The sequence below is a fragment of the Budorcas taxicolor genome, chromosome 1, assembly GCF_023091745.1.
Source record: "Budorcas taxicolor isolate Tak-1 chromosome 1, Takin1.1, whole genome shotgun sequence".
Lineage (NCBI taxonomy): Eukaryota > Metazoa > Chordata > Mammalia > Artiodactyla > Bovidae > Budorcas > Budorcas taxicolor.
In genome coordinates, this window is record NC_068910.1 from 117963364 (window position 1) to 117979899 (window position 16536).

At 39.3% G+C, this 16536-nt stretch overlaps 1 protein-coding gene across 1 annotated transcript in view; it reads right to left on the reverse strand.

The window, feature by feature from the left end:
- The window catches only part of MYH15 (myosin heavy chain 15), a 154037-nt gene that overhangs the window by 87150 nt on the left and 50351 nt on the right, over positions 1–16536 (reverse strand). Inside the window, exons 15-19 of the mRNA XM_052644929.1 lie at positions 9453–9632; positions 8250–8382; positions 4611–4678; positions 3714–3801; positions 71–188 (exon numbers count right to left, since the gene is read on the reverse strand). Coding sequence (XP_052500889.1) covers positions 71–188; positions 3714–3801; positions 4611–4678; positions 8250–8382; positions 9453–9632 — 587 coding nt within the window. The remainder of the gene's footprint in view (positions 1–70; positions 189–3713; positions 3802–4610; positions 4679–8249; positions 8383–9452; positions 9633–16536) is intronic.

The following is a 16536-nucleotide window of genomic DNA, read 5'->3' on the forward strand; positions in this document are numbered from 1 at the left end:
TAAGTACTCAGAAAGAGAGAGGGGAAAGAGAAATGCTCCAGGCTTCTTGAATCCCAGGATGTATGTTTACCTTTGCTTAAAATCAGCATACAGCAGTCGGTGTGGAAAACCTTCACGGCATATTCTGATCCCTTCTACGACACCATTACAGCGCAGCTGCTGTAGAACCAAATAAGGGTCCATTACACCTGAAAAATGAGGTTCACTGTGAGTCCATGTCTAAAATGATGGTTACCCTAGATTCTGTCCTAGCTGCTGCATCTTGAGTTAAAAGAGTCTGAATCTGCTGTTCTCTACACGATAGTTCAAAGGATTCAGTCACTGTCAGCCTGATGGCTCTCAAAGTCCCCACCTATAATGTAGGAGTCTCTAAGTAGGATTTACCTGGGATGAATCCTTTAGTTCACATTTAGTCAAGATTATATAAGCAAATACTCCTAGAAGGTGAAAAAATACATTTTTGTCCTAATGTAAATGGCTGGTATGATATCCATTTGCCAGTCAAAAATCAACTATAGTGGGGATAAAACACAAAAGAGAACTGGCACCTCCAAGTAGGAAGGGGAAGGGATTACAAAAAGGGAGAATGCAAATAAAGGGGAAGGTAAGAACAGCCACAAAATTCTGTTTACTGTTTGGCATTTGGGAAGAACTGGCCACACCCAGTCTACATTCTCTTCCGGTGATCTTGAGAAAACTTAAGTTGTGTTCTAAAGTATAAGCCTTCTCCTAGTACCCCTTTGTTCCTGAGATGAAGCCCACTAGAGCTGCAGCTGCAGTCTCTGATAGAAGCCTTTGAAAAGCCAACCAATAAGCCATTGTATCTGGCTCTCAGTAAGGCATCTGGAAGAAGCCAAATGGCACTCTCCTAACAAAGACCTGCTAGAATGTTATAAGGAAAATGGGAAAGAGATGATTTTTTGCTTCTGCCCAGGGTCACAGAAATAAACGGTAGGACATATATCCATAGTCCTGTACTCCCATCCCTGTCACAGACAGAAAGAGATCATCTGTGAGAAGGAGCGAAAGCCGAGTTCTGTGACACAATAGCATCAGGCATGCTTATTCCCTTTAAGGACATATGAAGAACTGTTCTGATTAGATCATGAAGCTTTTCTTATGACTTTGTCTTCAGAATTAAAAAAAAAAAAAACCTGCTGATATCAGAGCTGGCTCGATGGGAGGCAACTCTAATAGGTAACAGATTTGCTTCAAAATAGAGGCAGCTAATTAGATTCCTTGCTGGATGGAAGCAGTGTCCCTAGATGCATTCAGAAACCCAGCTGATGAGAAACAATAAGGCAAAAAACATACAGCGTGAATGAACATGAAGTGTTTGCATTGCAAAAACTCAAACTGCAGCATCACCGTTTAGCATCACATTTTCCCCAATCAGGTCACAGACTGTCAAGACTGGGGTCTTAATTATAGGATGTTAATAAAAATGCAAGGTTTTACAGAACCTCAGAAATCAGGATCAGCAACATTTGGCTACCTAATCCAAGGATGATTAGTGCTCTGAAGACAGTAACTGCTTGTCACATACACAGCTTCGAGGCTGACAGCCTCCGACCAAGCTCCATAAAAGCCAGTAATTCAAGAGAAGGCTGGGAATCTTCAAATCCAGGAAGTAAGGAAAGCAATCCCTGTAATTAATATCTGTAGAAACTTTGCTTTGTTAATTAAAACATAAATAATTCACCACCACCTATCTTTCTCATCACCCCCACCCCAGCACTATCCATTTATTAAAAAGTGTCCACTACAAAAGCCAAGAAATGGAAAAATCTAAGTGTCCACTGATGGATGAACAGCTAAAAGAGATGTGGTACATATGTAGAATGGAATGTTATTCAGCCATATAAAAGGAAGATATCCTCCCATGTATGAAAACATAAAAGGACCTTGAGGTCATTATGCTAAACAAAATAAGCCAGAGAAAGACAAATACCATACGATCTCATTTATGATTCTAGATATTTTCATCCTAAATGTCTTTCCTGAAAGCATTCTTGCCACTAGTGTTTTCATTGCACAACTAATTGGCCATGCAGCAATTTTGCCATAAAAGATAAAATAACTGGTTTCAACTGACTGACAGTTTGCTTTTATCTCTCCATTGACACAGTACTCTCATTCTCATATTACATGAATCTGAAAGAGGCCGAGGGCCTCCACAGTGCAGAGTTGAACCCACATTTTCCATAGAACTTAGAACATCTACCAACAGACATGTGACCATATGCCAAGAATAAATAGTAGTGTGGAAAGCTTTCACAACATGATACAAAGCTCAGTTACAAACATCTATTTTAGTACTTGTATTTAGTGACAGCTCTCTCACTGAGGCAAGAAATTTTTGCAAAAAATAAAAAGTGTAGTGCAGAACAAAAAGGTGAGTCAATAAGCCAAAAAAATGTCTAATGAGCTATGAACAAAGACTTGGAAGATAAATGGTTAGGGTCAACCCGCAAAGTAAAATCAGTCATGTGCACAGCGTCGCCATGGGTCTGTACACATTTTAAGTACATTCAAAGATTCCATATTTCACAATAAAGTGTTTTTAATTTTGTTATTCATTTTTCGTGTTTAATTATATTCTTTTAATGCCCCCTTTTTTTGTTGTTGTTTTATCTTTTATGACAAAATTGCTTGATGGCTAATTGGTTCTGTAGGTGAAAGTTTGCTGCAAAAATGCTTGTGCAAAGATGTTAATAGCAAAGAAGCTTATGGTGAAAATATCACTCACTTATACATGAAATCTTAAAAATACAAACAAACAAATGTATAAAAAAAGAGATTCAATTTTGTGGTCACTGGAAGTGGGGTAGGGGAGGTGAAACTGGATGAAAGGTCATCAAAAGGTGTGAGCTTCCATTTTTAAGATAAATAAGTCTTAGGGGTGTAATGTGCACCATGATGACTATAGTTAACATTGCAGTATGGTATACCAAAAATTATTAAGAGAGTAAATCCTAAGAGTTCTCATCACAAGAAATATTTTTCTCTTTGTTTTGAATGTATAAGAGATGATGGATGTTAATTAAACCTATAATCATTTCATAATGTATACAAGGCAAACCATTATGCTGTATACCTTAAATTTGTAGGTGCTGCATGTTAATTATATCTCAATAAAATAGAAGAAAAAAATAGAACATTTTAAAAAAAGTATCTACTGCCCCGGAGTACATAACTAAAGAGATGGGTACTATTAAGGAGAGGGAAGATAGTAATATGATAAAGTAAGACTAGAGGGAGTTCTTAACAATTAGAAATGGATTTAGAATCTCTCTTTATGGTCAATTTAGATAATTTAGACCAAATGATTTCCTTTTTGCTGAAATATCCACCTTAATCCCCCAACTGATTATTCAATCCCTTTTTTTTATACTTTGCCCTTGTAGACAATGGCACAGAAGCTCATCCACATTTTAGCATGAAATTCCAGGAGGAATTTAAATGATAATATCAACTATTCTAATGTTACCCAACTGAGTCTGCTTTGTGAAATCCTTCTGCATATCCACCTGAATCTTAATTCAAAGGCAATCTTGAGGAAGTTTTGAAAAACTCACTTTTAACTTATTTTAGTTTTCTTTATTAAAATCTACCCTTATATAAAAGAGACTGGTGAATGCTTCTTTGAAAGATGTTCAACACAGCTTAAATCAAAAGAATTTCCTAGTGTAGATTACAAGAAATCTACTTACCTGGTGTTTTGTTCACATTGGGATTTATGCATCTCACAAAATGAGGTGCAGTTGATTTCAGATTAGTCATTAATTTATTTAGGTTTTCCTAAAATGGAGAACATAACCAACACAAAATCACTTAGAAATCACTAAAAAGACCAATCCACCTCACAAGAGTCTCCATGATGATCAACTTAATCTTAAAACCAGATACAAACCAACAAAGAAATAATGAATTCAACATTTTCCCCTGCTTACCAAAGTATATTATTTCCTTCCTATGAGAAGTCAATATTTATCTAACTGTTCTGTTGTGAATCATATCTACCTGTTTGGTAGCAATTTGGTAGCAATAATTTATGGAAGGGCAGTAAAATAACTTGAAGAAAGAAATTGTTTCTCAAGTATTCTATCTGTAAAAATTTTATCTTCATCTGGAAGCAGAATCTGAGATGGAGCTTCTGGTTCAAGAGATTTATCTGGAGAGGGAGGAAAGCCAAGCAGGGCTGGGGAAGGAAAAAGCAATGGCATGGACTCAGTTTAGTCTGAGTCCTACAAAAGCTCTGAGCATAAATGCACCAATTATACTACAGTTGGTATCTCCCTGAGGCAAGGGAGGGACCAAAGTCTGGAGGGGCAGGAAAGGAGATTACTTAGCTTTCCATTCTGGCAACTGTGAGTTGTTATGAGCCTATACTTTCATCAGTGGTAAGATGAGTGGCAGGTTGATAAGTGGGATCTAAGTAGGAGATAAACATTGTCCACTAAAATCCATAAATACAAGATAATATTCAACTTTTCCAACTTGGTTAACTTCAGATACTTTATCCTCATATGAAGATGTAAAATTACAAATAAGTAATATATGCAGATTGTGAAGTAGCTAATATATGAATAGATAAAATTAAAAATTACTTTATGCAGAGATGCAACCATTTGAAACGAAGCTCCTTTCTTGCGTTTCTTCTCCCCAAACTGTAGAGCTAAAAAAAGAAGAAAAAAGTACTAAAAAGGCTCCTTTTGGTCACATTATCAAACCCTGGTGATGAAAGCATAAATGTGTCAAAGTTCTAGAAGCAATAAGGCAATGTCTACAAAAGCTTTAAAAATATTTATGTCTCAACACAAAAGTCTATTTCTCATGCTTTTTCTCAAAGAAATATCAGGCAACTGTGCAAAGATACTCACTGAAGCATTGTTTAGTCATTACAAAAATATTAAGCAAAATTTAAATGTCAACAATAGGAGATTGGCTAGTTAAAGTATAAAAAAAGAGTATGCATACAATGAAACACTGTGATCTTTTAAAATGATGATGCAGATCCATATTACTGATCTGGGAAGATTTCTAGGGTTTATTTTGAGAGGAAAAATTAGGTTACAAAATATCTGTATATTATGATCCTAAGTGTATATATATATGTATATATAAGTGTAGCTGTATTATGGCTGACTATATACATAAAAAATGTTGGGTACAGTGTATACTAAAATGTTAGCCATTGTTATCTCTCTCTGTGACATTAGAGGTAATCTTTATTTTCCTCTTTTTAGTTTCTCCATATTGTCTTTGGGGCAACACTCATGCATTATTTTTGTAATTTATAAAAAACAATCCATCCCCATTTTCTTGAAGCAAACAAATCTATGCTAAGCCAAATTGCTTTACAAACATTTATGTAGTGCTAATTCATTAAGAGGTACAAAACCCATAGGCAATCTGGAAAAAATGGGCCAGCTAACAACATAAAAAATTGATGAAATTGCCGAGGCAAGGATCAGAATTTAATCACTGACGTCCTCTTGACATGCTCCATGCCCTCTAAGGGAATCACTCAACTTCTTCGTACTTCCACTTTTTATCCAGGGAAAGGGAACACTACTACCTCCCATTTATTGTTTTAAAGAATTGTAGCTGCTTTACAGTACTCGGATTCTCCAGAAGAAAGTATGGTTATCATGAGTAATTCAGTGTTTGGATGAATCAGAAACTTGGAGGCAAGTGTTTTCCAGGGTCCTAAAAGAATTATGAAAAAGAATATTCTGGACAAGTCTTCTCTTCTAGTTCAAAAGAACACAGCATACCCTGAAGAGTCAGAAGATAATTTCCTCTCTCAAACCACTCTCTGATTTCTTATGATCAGAGAATTACTCATCTGGGAGCCATATATTTACATGGTCACTATTTATCAAACTTCTCAGGGGTACTTCAGAAGCTATTAGAATCAGGCAAATGCACTGCCTGAAGATTTTCAGGGTCCAAATACAATCGCTGCCATTTCTCAGTCTCCTCTTGAGGTGGGCCCATGGGACTTCAGACATGCTCCTAAATTATGTCATCATGTGCTTTCAGAGTCGGGAAGTGCTAAATTTCTCCATTCCCTGACTAAGTTGATCAGGAGTCCCAAAACAGGTGACAGGAGACACCTATTGAAGCTCGGAGTAAGACAACAGCAGGGTGAGAATGTCAGAAAGTGAGAGGACACCCCACACTTAAAGAACTCTTTGCCCCACTGCCACAGGGCATTTGAAATCAGGTTGGCCAGATTTTGTTGTTGTTGCTGTTCAGTCACGCGGTTGTGTCTGACTCTCTGCGACCCCATGGACTGCACCACACCAGGCTTCCCTGTCCTTCACCATCTCCCGGCGCTTGCACAAACTCATGTCCATCGAGTTGGTGATGCCATCCAACCATCTTGTCCTCTGTTGTTCCCTTCTCCTCCTGCCTTCAGTCTTTCCCAGCATCAGGGTCTTTTCTAATTGGTTGACTCTTCACATCAGGTGGCCAAAGTATTGGAGCTTCAGCTTTAGCATCAGTCCTTCTAATGAATATTCAGGGTTGATTTCCTTTAGGATTGACTGGTTCGATCTCCTTGCAGCCCAAGCGACTCTCAAGAGTCTTCAACATCACAGCTCAAAAGCATCAATTCTTTTTTCACAAGAGCATCTAAAACGAGGTTGGCCAGATTTTTTATTTTCCCATAATTTCCATTTTTCAAAGGAAAAAGGAAATACAAATGTGTACATCTGATTTTTTTAAACCAGTGTAGACCAACCATGTTTGAATTCTAGGTTCTGCTCAGGGACTGCCAATTTGGACCTTTGCTATGAACCATGGTGCACTTTCCCCTGCAGCAGGCAGCAGTCCAGATGTGAGGCTGATGGCAGCAACCTGGGCTTTGTGTCCTCAAAAGCTTCGTGTTACACTGCAGAGGTCTGAATCAGATCCTGAGTCCAGGGAGTCTGTCCATCTCTCTGTTTTCTTTGTTTCCAGAAGGCAGTGAGAGTGAAATAAGCATGAGGCTAGTAAGCACAAGTTCTGTCTCTGACCTCAACTTTGCCATTTAACAGTGTTAAATCAATGAAGCAAGCAGGCTGTCAGACTGAGGTGGCTCCAATGCTGTGGCAGCCTGTGTAAGCCAACCAAACTCTATGCCTCTGAAAGTCTCAAGGTTACAAAATTGAAATTAAGGACAACCAATCACAAACAGCCACGTGGGCTTTAGATATAGCTAATCACTAGTTTCCTCACTTTGCTTCCACCTTTTCTCTATAAAAGTCTCTCCTTGAGCTCCTGTGAATGGAATGCCCTTAACCCATTCTGGTTTGGTGCTGCCCAATTCAAATAGCTTTTTGCTCAAATAAACTCTTAAAAATTTTAATATGCCTGGGTTTATCTTTCAAAGTAGATTTGTGAGATCTGGGGGTGCTGTTTAATTCTTCTGTACTTGTTCCTGTAAGATAGGGAGAGATTTCTGGAAAAGAGTCATGACAAGGATTGAGTAAGATAACGTATCTAGAAGTGTTTGGAAACTGCTGTTGTTTGTTGTTTAGTCACTAAGTCATGTCAAATTCTTTTGCAACACCATGAACAGCAATCTGCCAGGCTCCTCCATCCATAGGATTTTCCAGGCAAGAATACTAGAGTGGGTTGCCATTTCCTTCTCCAAGGGATCTTCTCAGCCCAGGGATTGAACCCATGTCTCCTGCGTTGGCAGGCACATTCTTTACCACTAAGCTACCTGGGGGGCCCTGCTTTGTAAATTACAAACTACTAAACAAGATTAGTTATTAGTTGGTCAACAAGTATTTATGGAGTGCCTGCTAAACAGGCATCTGTTACATGCTTGAGGCCACACTTGAACAAGTGAGACATAATCTCTGCCCTCAAGAAGCTCATAAAAATTCCATTACTGCAATATAAAAGCACTGTGAAGGAGAATTCCAAGATATTTGGGGGATATGTATTAAAGGAGCTTGTTATTTCCCCAAAATCATTCATCAAAACATGGTTTGCTGCTCTCTCTTTGCAACTTGGTTGAGTAGAAGATAAAAGCAGGCTGGAGCAATCTCCTTGAAATCTATCTACCTTAGAGCACCGTTTCCCCGAAGAACCACCAGCCTGAGGATGGAAAGGCTAATAAGAGGGGATGACTCAGGCCACGGGGAGCAGACACACATCTCTCAGGAAAGAAGCCAGGATTTTTATAAGCGCTGAGGCAGACGTGGGCTCCATTCTAAGGCTGAAAAATTGAGGAAGAATGTCTGACTCACCAGTGTTGGTACTGATGTAATTTTCAAAAAGATTTGCCAGGAGTCTGTTGGATGACTTCTGAAATATAGCCACCACTGTTTCATTAAGAAAGTCTTTGTTCTTTTCAAGCCAGCCACTGATGTTATAAGGCACCTTTGGAAAGGCATGTAGTTCAGGTAACAAAAAAGGAGAATGCATAAGTTCCTTAGCAAATTATGTAATTCTTTTTAAAAAATCATACATTGTGTACGTCATTTGAATTTAAATCAGTTTAATGTAACAGTACTGAATAAATACTCCAGAAACCTGTGTGCAACCCAAAGAGCTTCTCAGGCTTTACCGTTTACATTGTGGAAAAAAAGGAAGAGAGAGGGAGGGAGCAAGAGGGAAGAAGCAGGGAGGGAGAGGAACACTAAACCAGAGTGGGTGGAAGAAATAGATGGTGTTTCCAGGACAAAAAATTCACATCAGCCCTCCTTCATATAGGCAAAAGTAGATGGAATAAAACAACTGCCTCTGACACAAGGTGAGCACTCCATAAATGCTATAGCATTTCACTGTAAATATTGTAATTAATATTCAAGGATATCAGAGAGTTACAAACATATCTAGGTATAATTGGCAGGTCGTTTTTAGGTCTAGTATTATTTTATCCTTTATCAGTTCTCTTTGTTCCACCCAGAATCACTGACCAGAATCATAAAAGCAGAATGAAAGAGCACAGCACACACACGTATGTGAACACACACACACACATATACCCCCAGTGGGGAAATGAGGAGAGGGAGTGAGGGGCATTAGGAATCTTTGTTGGTCATAGTTTAGAGACTATTACCTCATAGTGACTCTTTATGAAAGAATGAAAAAAAAAAAAACTTCAGTGAAAAGATCAGTTGAAATCACTCATTCACACAATGTGCAGTTGAAAGAAAGGATGAATAAGGAAAAGCCCATGCCTTTGATGGTCTCTGAGACTTTCTGAAACTGTCTTACTTTGAATTGGGTGAGAGAGTCTACTTTTGAAAATTTTGACCTCTGTTATTATAGTATGGTATTTCATTTCCTAAGTACTAAAAGTCTACACCAACTTTTTTGGGGAACTGAGATTTATTTAATCTAAACTTTACAGATATATTTACTTATATATTATCTAAAGATTTGGGCTGAGTACATTTGAAATAGAGGCAAGATAATTCAGGGCTGAGGGTCTAGAAGTAACTTACCACTCCTGCATAATGGACAAGTTCAAAGTGAGCTTCATATTTCTCCTTATTGTCAGCCTTGGGCTTCTGGAAATGAACCGACTTTCCAAAATGGTTGTCGAAAAGTTTGGTCTTGAAAGTCACATCTGTAGCCTGATGAAACATACATTCTTCTTCGAGGATGGAAAAGATGCCCATTGGCTGCTTGGAGATACAGATGAACAGTAGATGAAAAAACAAAACAAAACAAAAATACTAATAAACAGTATTTTCACTAGGGGATGAGTGTAAATCCTTCCCCACAAACCTAATTAGTTGACAAGGGATCTTCACTACATATAACTAGACCTTCATCCATTCAACAAATATTTATTAAATATCTACTAGGTACTAGACACCAGCAGGAGCTGTCAATGTAGTCATGAGCCACATACACAAATTATCTGTCCTCGAGGTGTTTACCTTTTAGTGGAGCTGACCGGCAATAGACAGATAAACACTAAATAAATAATTTAGTTTGCTATAAGCACCCTGAAGAAATCATGCAAAGTAAAGAGAGAGAGAATGACAGAGGCTATGTGAGAACTCTTTTAGTAGGAGAGTTCAGTAAAACCTTCTGAATGAGAAGAGCAAATCCTGAGAAGACATGTATACAAGTATTCTGGGCAGAAAAATGAAGAGTGCAGAGGCCCTGAAGCAGGAACACTCTTAGCAAGTTTGAGGTCCTGCCAAAGACAAATGTGGACTGAGCAGAACTAGTCGGAGATAGCGTGTGGAAAGAGAGGGATGCAGTACTGGAGCCTAGAGGCTTTCCAGGCCATGGTAAGACATTTGGATTTTATTTTAAAATGAGATGCCTTTGGAGATGTTTTACAATAAAGTGATTATGATTTAATTAATGCTTAAAAAGGATTATTTGTTTTGATTGGCAAAGAAAAGCCTATTGGCCAATACTGACTGTGGTTTCTATTGGAAAGCCAGTGAGCTAAAAATGGTTTGAGATACAACCAGTCCATCCTACAGGAGATCAGTCCTGGGTGTTCTTCGGAACGAATGATGCTAAAGCTGAAACTCCAGTACTTTGGCCACCTCATGCGAAGAGTTGACTCATTGGAAAAGACTCTGATGCTGGGAGGGATTGGGGGCAGGAGGAGAAGGGGACAACAGAGGATGAGATGGCTGGATGGCATCAGCGACTCGATGGACGTCAGTCTGAGTGAACTCTGGGAGTTGGTGATGGACAGGGAGGCCTGGCGTGCTGTAGTTCATGGGGTCGCAAAGAGTCGGACATGACTGAGCGACTGAACTGAACTGAACCGATTTAAAAAAGCAGACAAGAAAGGATATGTGATAGGAAATCGAGGACCCAGTCAGCAACCTTTGTCTCTTAAGGGCCTTACAGTAAAGCTCTTAGACTTTGTGGGCCATAGAGTCTCTGCTGCTCCCTGCCATCAACTCAGCCATTTCAGTCCTGAAAGCAGCAATTGACAATATGTAAATAAAATGAGTGTGATGATGTTGCATTCAAACTTTGTTTCCAAAAACAGGCTACAGGCTGGATTTGGCCTGCAGGGCCGCAGTTTGCTGACCCCTGATCTAAACAAGTGATAGCGTTGGAGACTGTGAACGGTTACTGAAACGTGACGTGGGTGTTAGTGGAGCTGGGTCACAACTTGCTGATGGATACAATGTGGGGTGTAGTAGAAAGAGGAAGGCTGACTGCGGTTTTGGTTTGAGCAAATGGGTAGTGGATGTTGCCATTCACTAACATAGGGTACATATAGGGAAAAAACAGCTTTGGAGAGGGAAAGATCAAGGATTCTTATATTTGCAAATCTACTTGTGTGTTTATATGTTCGTTTATCTCCTTCACAAATATTTTTGAAATGCCTTCTATGAGCAAATCACTGTACTAAACACTTCCGGTTAAAACAGGAAAATCAGACGTGGGCTCTGGCTGTAGAGCATCTAACTGGGCAGACAAGACATGCAGATAATAAATAAGCAGACTATAAAGCAACAGAAAATGTCATGAGAGTTCCAAGATAAAACCATGATTCCTTGGCCCAACAACATAAATTTCGTGATTCTCTACCAACCCATTCTACCCAAGAACCACAAACTCTCGGATTTGGGAGAGACCTTACAATTCTCGCCCAACCCACCTAAAAGCTCATTGAATTCCTTTTACAATTTCCCTCTAAAAAGTAGGCTAGCTTAGGCTTTAATATTTTCATGGAAAGAGAACACACCAACATCGAGTTAAGGCTCTGGCTGGGTGATATACAAGAAGAAAATTTGTTTGTAGTTTAAAATCCTTTGTTTGAAATTATGCCACTGGAGCCATACGAATGGGTCTAATTTGGGTGATGAGATACTTGAAGAACATGCTTTTGATCCACCTGAGTCTATTGTTCTAATGCATGGATTATGGTCTTCTACCTCTTTTGTCTAATCTCATAGACTTAGAACCTGCATTGTACAGCAAATGCATTCAACGACATTCCATCAACAACTCTTGGTCATCTGGCACATATTGTACAACTCTTGCACTCTAGCAGGGAAGATGTCTTCTTCCCTCCCAAGTATCCAAGTGGGGAATGATGCAGTGAGCAAATATGCAAAGGCTTGCTCCTGGCAGCATTGACCTGGTGGGTTCTTGACAAAATGATGAATGTGGAGGGGAACAAGAAGGAGGGAAAATCTGATAACACTAAATAGTCGAGTCACCAAGTCTTGGAGGTGTGGACTCCATTTCGTATTGCATATTTTCCTGCCACAGAAATAGTCAACCTTTCATGAAAACTAGAATGAATTGTTTAAAAAATGTAAGCATCTCCTGGGGTAGTTCATGTTAACAAGAAGGACATGCCAAAGCCTCACAGCAAGCAGCAGCCCATCTCCAGCAGAGCCACCTTCCATATATGAGGACTGCCATGTTCCTGGGACTCAAATGAAGCCATCTTCCATTTGGGGATGAACGGATGCTTTATGCAAAGCAAGTAGATATCACAGCTCAAAATGTAACAATTAAACCACTGAGGAGGGAAAAGCTCTATTTCTTCAGGGTCTTCTCCATTTCTCCAATGCTTAGGAAGTATAAAACTTCTAATAAACATCAAGCCCTCTAGCAAATTAATCTCCAAATAGGTCAGGGAAAGAAGTAATTATGTTCTGCCTCATAGCATCAATTGTCCTCTATTGCACAGTAAATGGTCTGAGTCAGTTGCCCTGACTCTGAACATTAATGCTATAACCTCTCCCTCTTTAAATATTATCAATTCAGCCCTCCTCTCTTTTACATCTGTCACTTTCTTGCTATTTCCATTTCCGCTATCCTGATTCAAGGCCTGTTTCTCACTTGCTGTAACAGCTTTTTAATCACCCTGACTGTAGCCTTTTCTCCCATTCCTGACCCCATACACAAACCCACCAGAGTAAACCCAAGCATCTCTGACTACCCCATTACCCAGTGTGGAATCCTCTCTGGCTCACCATCACCTAAAAATAAGTTATAAATTCATTAAAATCCCTTCACAGCCTGACTCCCTTTTTTCAAACTTCCAAATCCTTCCCTCTGATTATTTTTAACTATCATCAGATTTTTAAATGCATCCATTACTTTCCTGTCTCTAAGCCTTTGCTCTTGCCCATCCCTCCGCATGCTCACTGTCGTCTTCTTTTCACCTGTTGAAATCATGTCCATTTCTTCAGACTCAGCTGAAATTTTACCCCTTTCCCACCAGGCCTTCCTATATTCCTGCAGGCAGAGGTGACCTCTGCTCTTTTGAGTTCTGTGAGCCTTTGTGCCTTTACCACATTTATCCTAACGTATTTTTACATTTATTAGACTTACAAATCTCCTGTTTGACTGCATATGTCCTAAGGGCAAGTGCTATTTATAACAAATGCTTAAGTTTTACACAGCATTTAATTCAAAGTTTTATAATAGTAATGAGTTATTAGGCCTAAAATTAAGGTCCAACATTTTGTGGGCTTTGACATCTGGGGAACACCAGGAGAAACTAATCACAGGTTCCCCTCCCCACATGCTCCTGTGGGTTATGTCCTCCAGGCTTGCAACATACTTTCTCATGGGAACAGGCACAGAGCCCGCTGATTCTTGAGTAAGGGACTTCAGTTCCCTACCAGCCCATGGAGTTATTTAAACAAGCCAATCACATCCTCCAGTGGGAATCACTGGTCGCCTCACCCTATTATTACTACAAAGCCTGCTTCCCACAGCTCTCAATTATTCATTCTGCTCCTAAGTGCAACTGCTGTGCAGCCCCATATGGCGTGCATGTCCTCGTCCCCAGTCTGTGAGTATATGTGACTATTAAGCCGCTGTCGATCTCATCTGTCCACTGACAGGTGTCTTGTGGTCAGCCATTCCCATAACCCTAGGAGAGGAATCTCTCCCTCACCACTGGGGTAACAAGAAAGTGATCAAAACAAGTAGCTGCTGAATACACTTACTTGTTAAAAGCTGAAAACTAGTAAAAGTTTTGGTCTTCAGACCTCTTGCTAATTATATCCTCAGTTCCTTGAGTGCCAGGATGATGCCTCTGGTTTGTATTTCTCCCAACACTTAGTAGAGTAGGTCCTGAGGTGACTAAAATCTAGGTCCTCAACAAAGGAATTAATTGATAAGTGAACACTAAGACTTACAGGTTTGCGCTTTGGGATGGGCTGCTTTACTGTGGGCAATGGTTAGGCAGAAAGTAAAAGTTGTGAGCAAAAAGACACAATGCAATATGTTTAAAGAAAATCGTCATATGCATTCAAGGGATAACTAATGAGATATTAATGTGATTAATTTTATAACAAAAATACCAGAATTAGCTTATCTAAAGAACTCTGTTAGGGAAGTGGCAACACTCATTGCCAAGATGCTACCAGAATTCAAAATTATTTTAGAACCTACTGTGGGATATCTGACACCTTTGACTATTGGCACATGGAAATGACCTGTAGTCTGACTGTGGATTATTGCAAAGAAACAATTATGAGTTATTTAGCTAAGTTAGACAAATTATGTGAAAAATAGGTAATACAGTTAGGATTCAAAAACAGTTAAGATGATTGGTATTGAAGTCAATTTTCTCCTGAAGACAGTAAAAATCTAACAATTTATCCTAATCCCCATCCTGTGAGGGACTTTTTCCAAGATGGCTGAATTATTGAAAGAAGGATGTAGCTTCTCAAGGTGACTCCACTGCAGGGGAAACAGTTTCTAAACGTATAATTTTGGATGTATTTGTTTAAAAAAATTAAAATACTCTCTTTACCAATACCTATGTAAAATCATAAATATGTAATCATATGTTAATATTTAATATGTTGATTACTGATGTTCAAGTTCTAAACAAACTAGAATAATTCAAGTAATGAGGTAAGTGTAAGTTAATCCTATAATAGAACTGTTCACTGCATTTATATAAGGAGGTTACTGTATGCTTGAAGACCAAATTAACAAAGTTGGCATGAAAATGTGTTTTTTAGCTTGATATAAACTTTTTTATAAATATAAAAACTCAAAACTTATATGTATAAAAACTTTTTCCTTATAAACACACAGATGCATTCTTTATTTTATATGTAGTGATGTATTCTAGTTCCTTCAAACTTTGAAAAGTTCCCATGATGAAGTCTGTTTCAAGGAGAGAGTTTGATCATTAATATTTGAAAGGTCAGGGCGAGGTCAGGATGAAAGGTCAGGGCGAGGTCAGGATGAAAGGTCAGGGAAAGGTCAGGTGTGCTGAGGCATGCCTGGGCATGTTGGGACACGTCCCGGCAGAGGGTGCTGCAGACAAGCCCCGGAGACGGGCCAGCAACCAAGCCGACCAATCAGGAGCCGACAGGAAGCCCTCGCCGTCCAATCAGGAGCTGACACGGAGCCCTTGGACACCAACCACCGCTGAGCCCGCATTTTCTTCCTTATATGGGAGCCCCGGCCCGGGCTATAAAACCCCTTCCCCACCCCTCACACCTTGCAGACTCCACAGACTCCTTTTCCCCGGCAGACTCCCTTTACCCCGCTGACTCCCTTTGCTTCGCAGACCCCCCTCGCTTCCCTGCTTACCCACCCCCGGGAGTTCTGCCCGAGAGCGACCGCCCAATAAAAGGCCCTGTTCAACGGTCCATAGGGGTGGTTCCTTCTTCCCGCGGCGTTTCTTACAATATTTACTAAAAAGTTCCTTCATGTAGACTGAACAAACACAATGATCTTTTCAAAATATAGAATCATTTCAAGAAAGGTTTTAGTATTCCACATTTGCCTGACCTGAACCTTTGAAATAACTCACAGGAAACCAAACACTTATCTTTTCCTTTAATCATTTACTCATTTTTCCCCTTGTTTTATCATATCACTAGAAAGTACAACAGGAAATTATATCAATGTTGCTGGTGTCTTAGAATAAGTTTGATTGTCATAAATAAGATAATAGGCTTCAGATCAACTACAAATCTGTAACACTCACAGACGTATCAGGAGTTGAATAATGTCTGCATCCCACCTTCCTGCCTGAATACAGTGTTTTATCATATTTAGAGTAAGTAGATTTTACAGGTGACAACTGCCCAAAGTTAAAGCTGTCCCTTGAAGGAGCTCCAGTTCTCTTGTTTCGTTTCTAATTAGAAAACTGTAACTCTAATAATGCCATCAAACATTTCCCAGATCATGGGCGGGTCATTATTATCATTATTTTTAGTCAACTCAAGAGTTGGTTCATTATCACCATTTTTTGAATCAGCCTGTCCCCTCCCCAGGAAGTGGTTATAAAATAAATAAAATCAATGTGATGTCCACTCCTGTTAAGAACAATGGCTATTTTCAAAGAAGATTTAGTTTCATCTAAAGATCTAACATGTAAAATGGATGGGACAGTGATTGATAAAATCTGAGCCCCACAAAAGACAGTGAGAGGTTAGTCATCCTCACCCCTTTCTAAACAAGGTTGCTGAGAATCAAATGTGAGAGCAAAGCATAGTTGTCCAGACAAGTGCAGAATTCACTGCAATCCACAACTATTGCAAAAGATAAGGCCACATAGCTGCTCACACCTCATCATGCTTGCTCCCTTGGACAAAGCCACAGAAA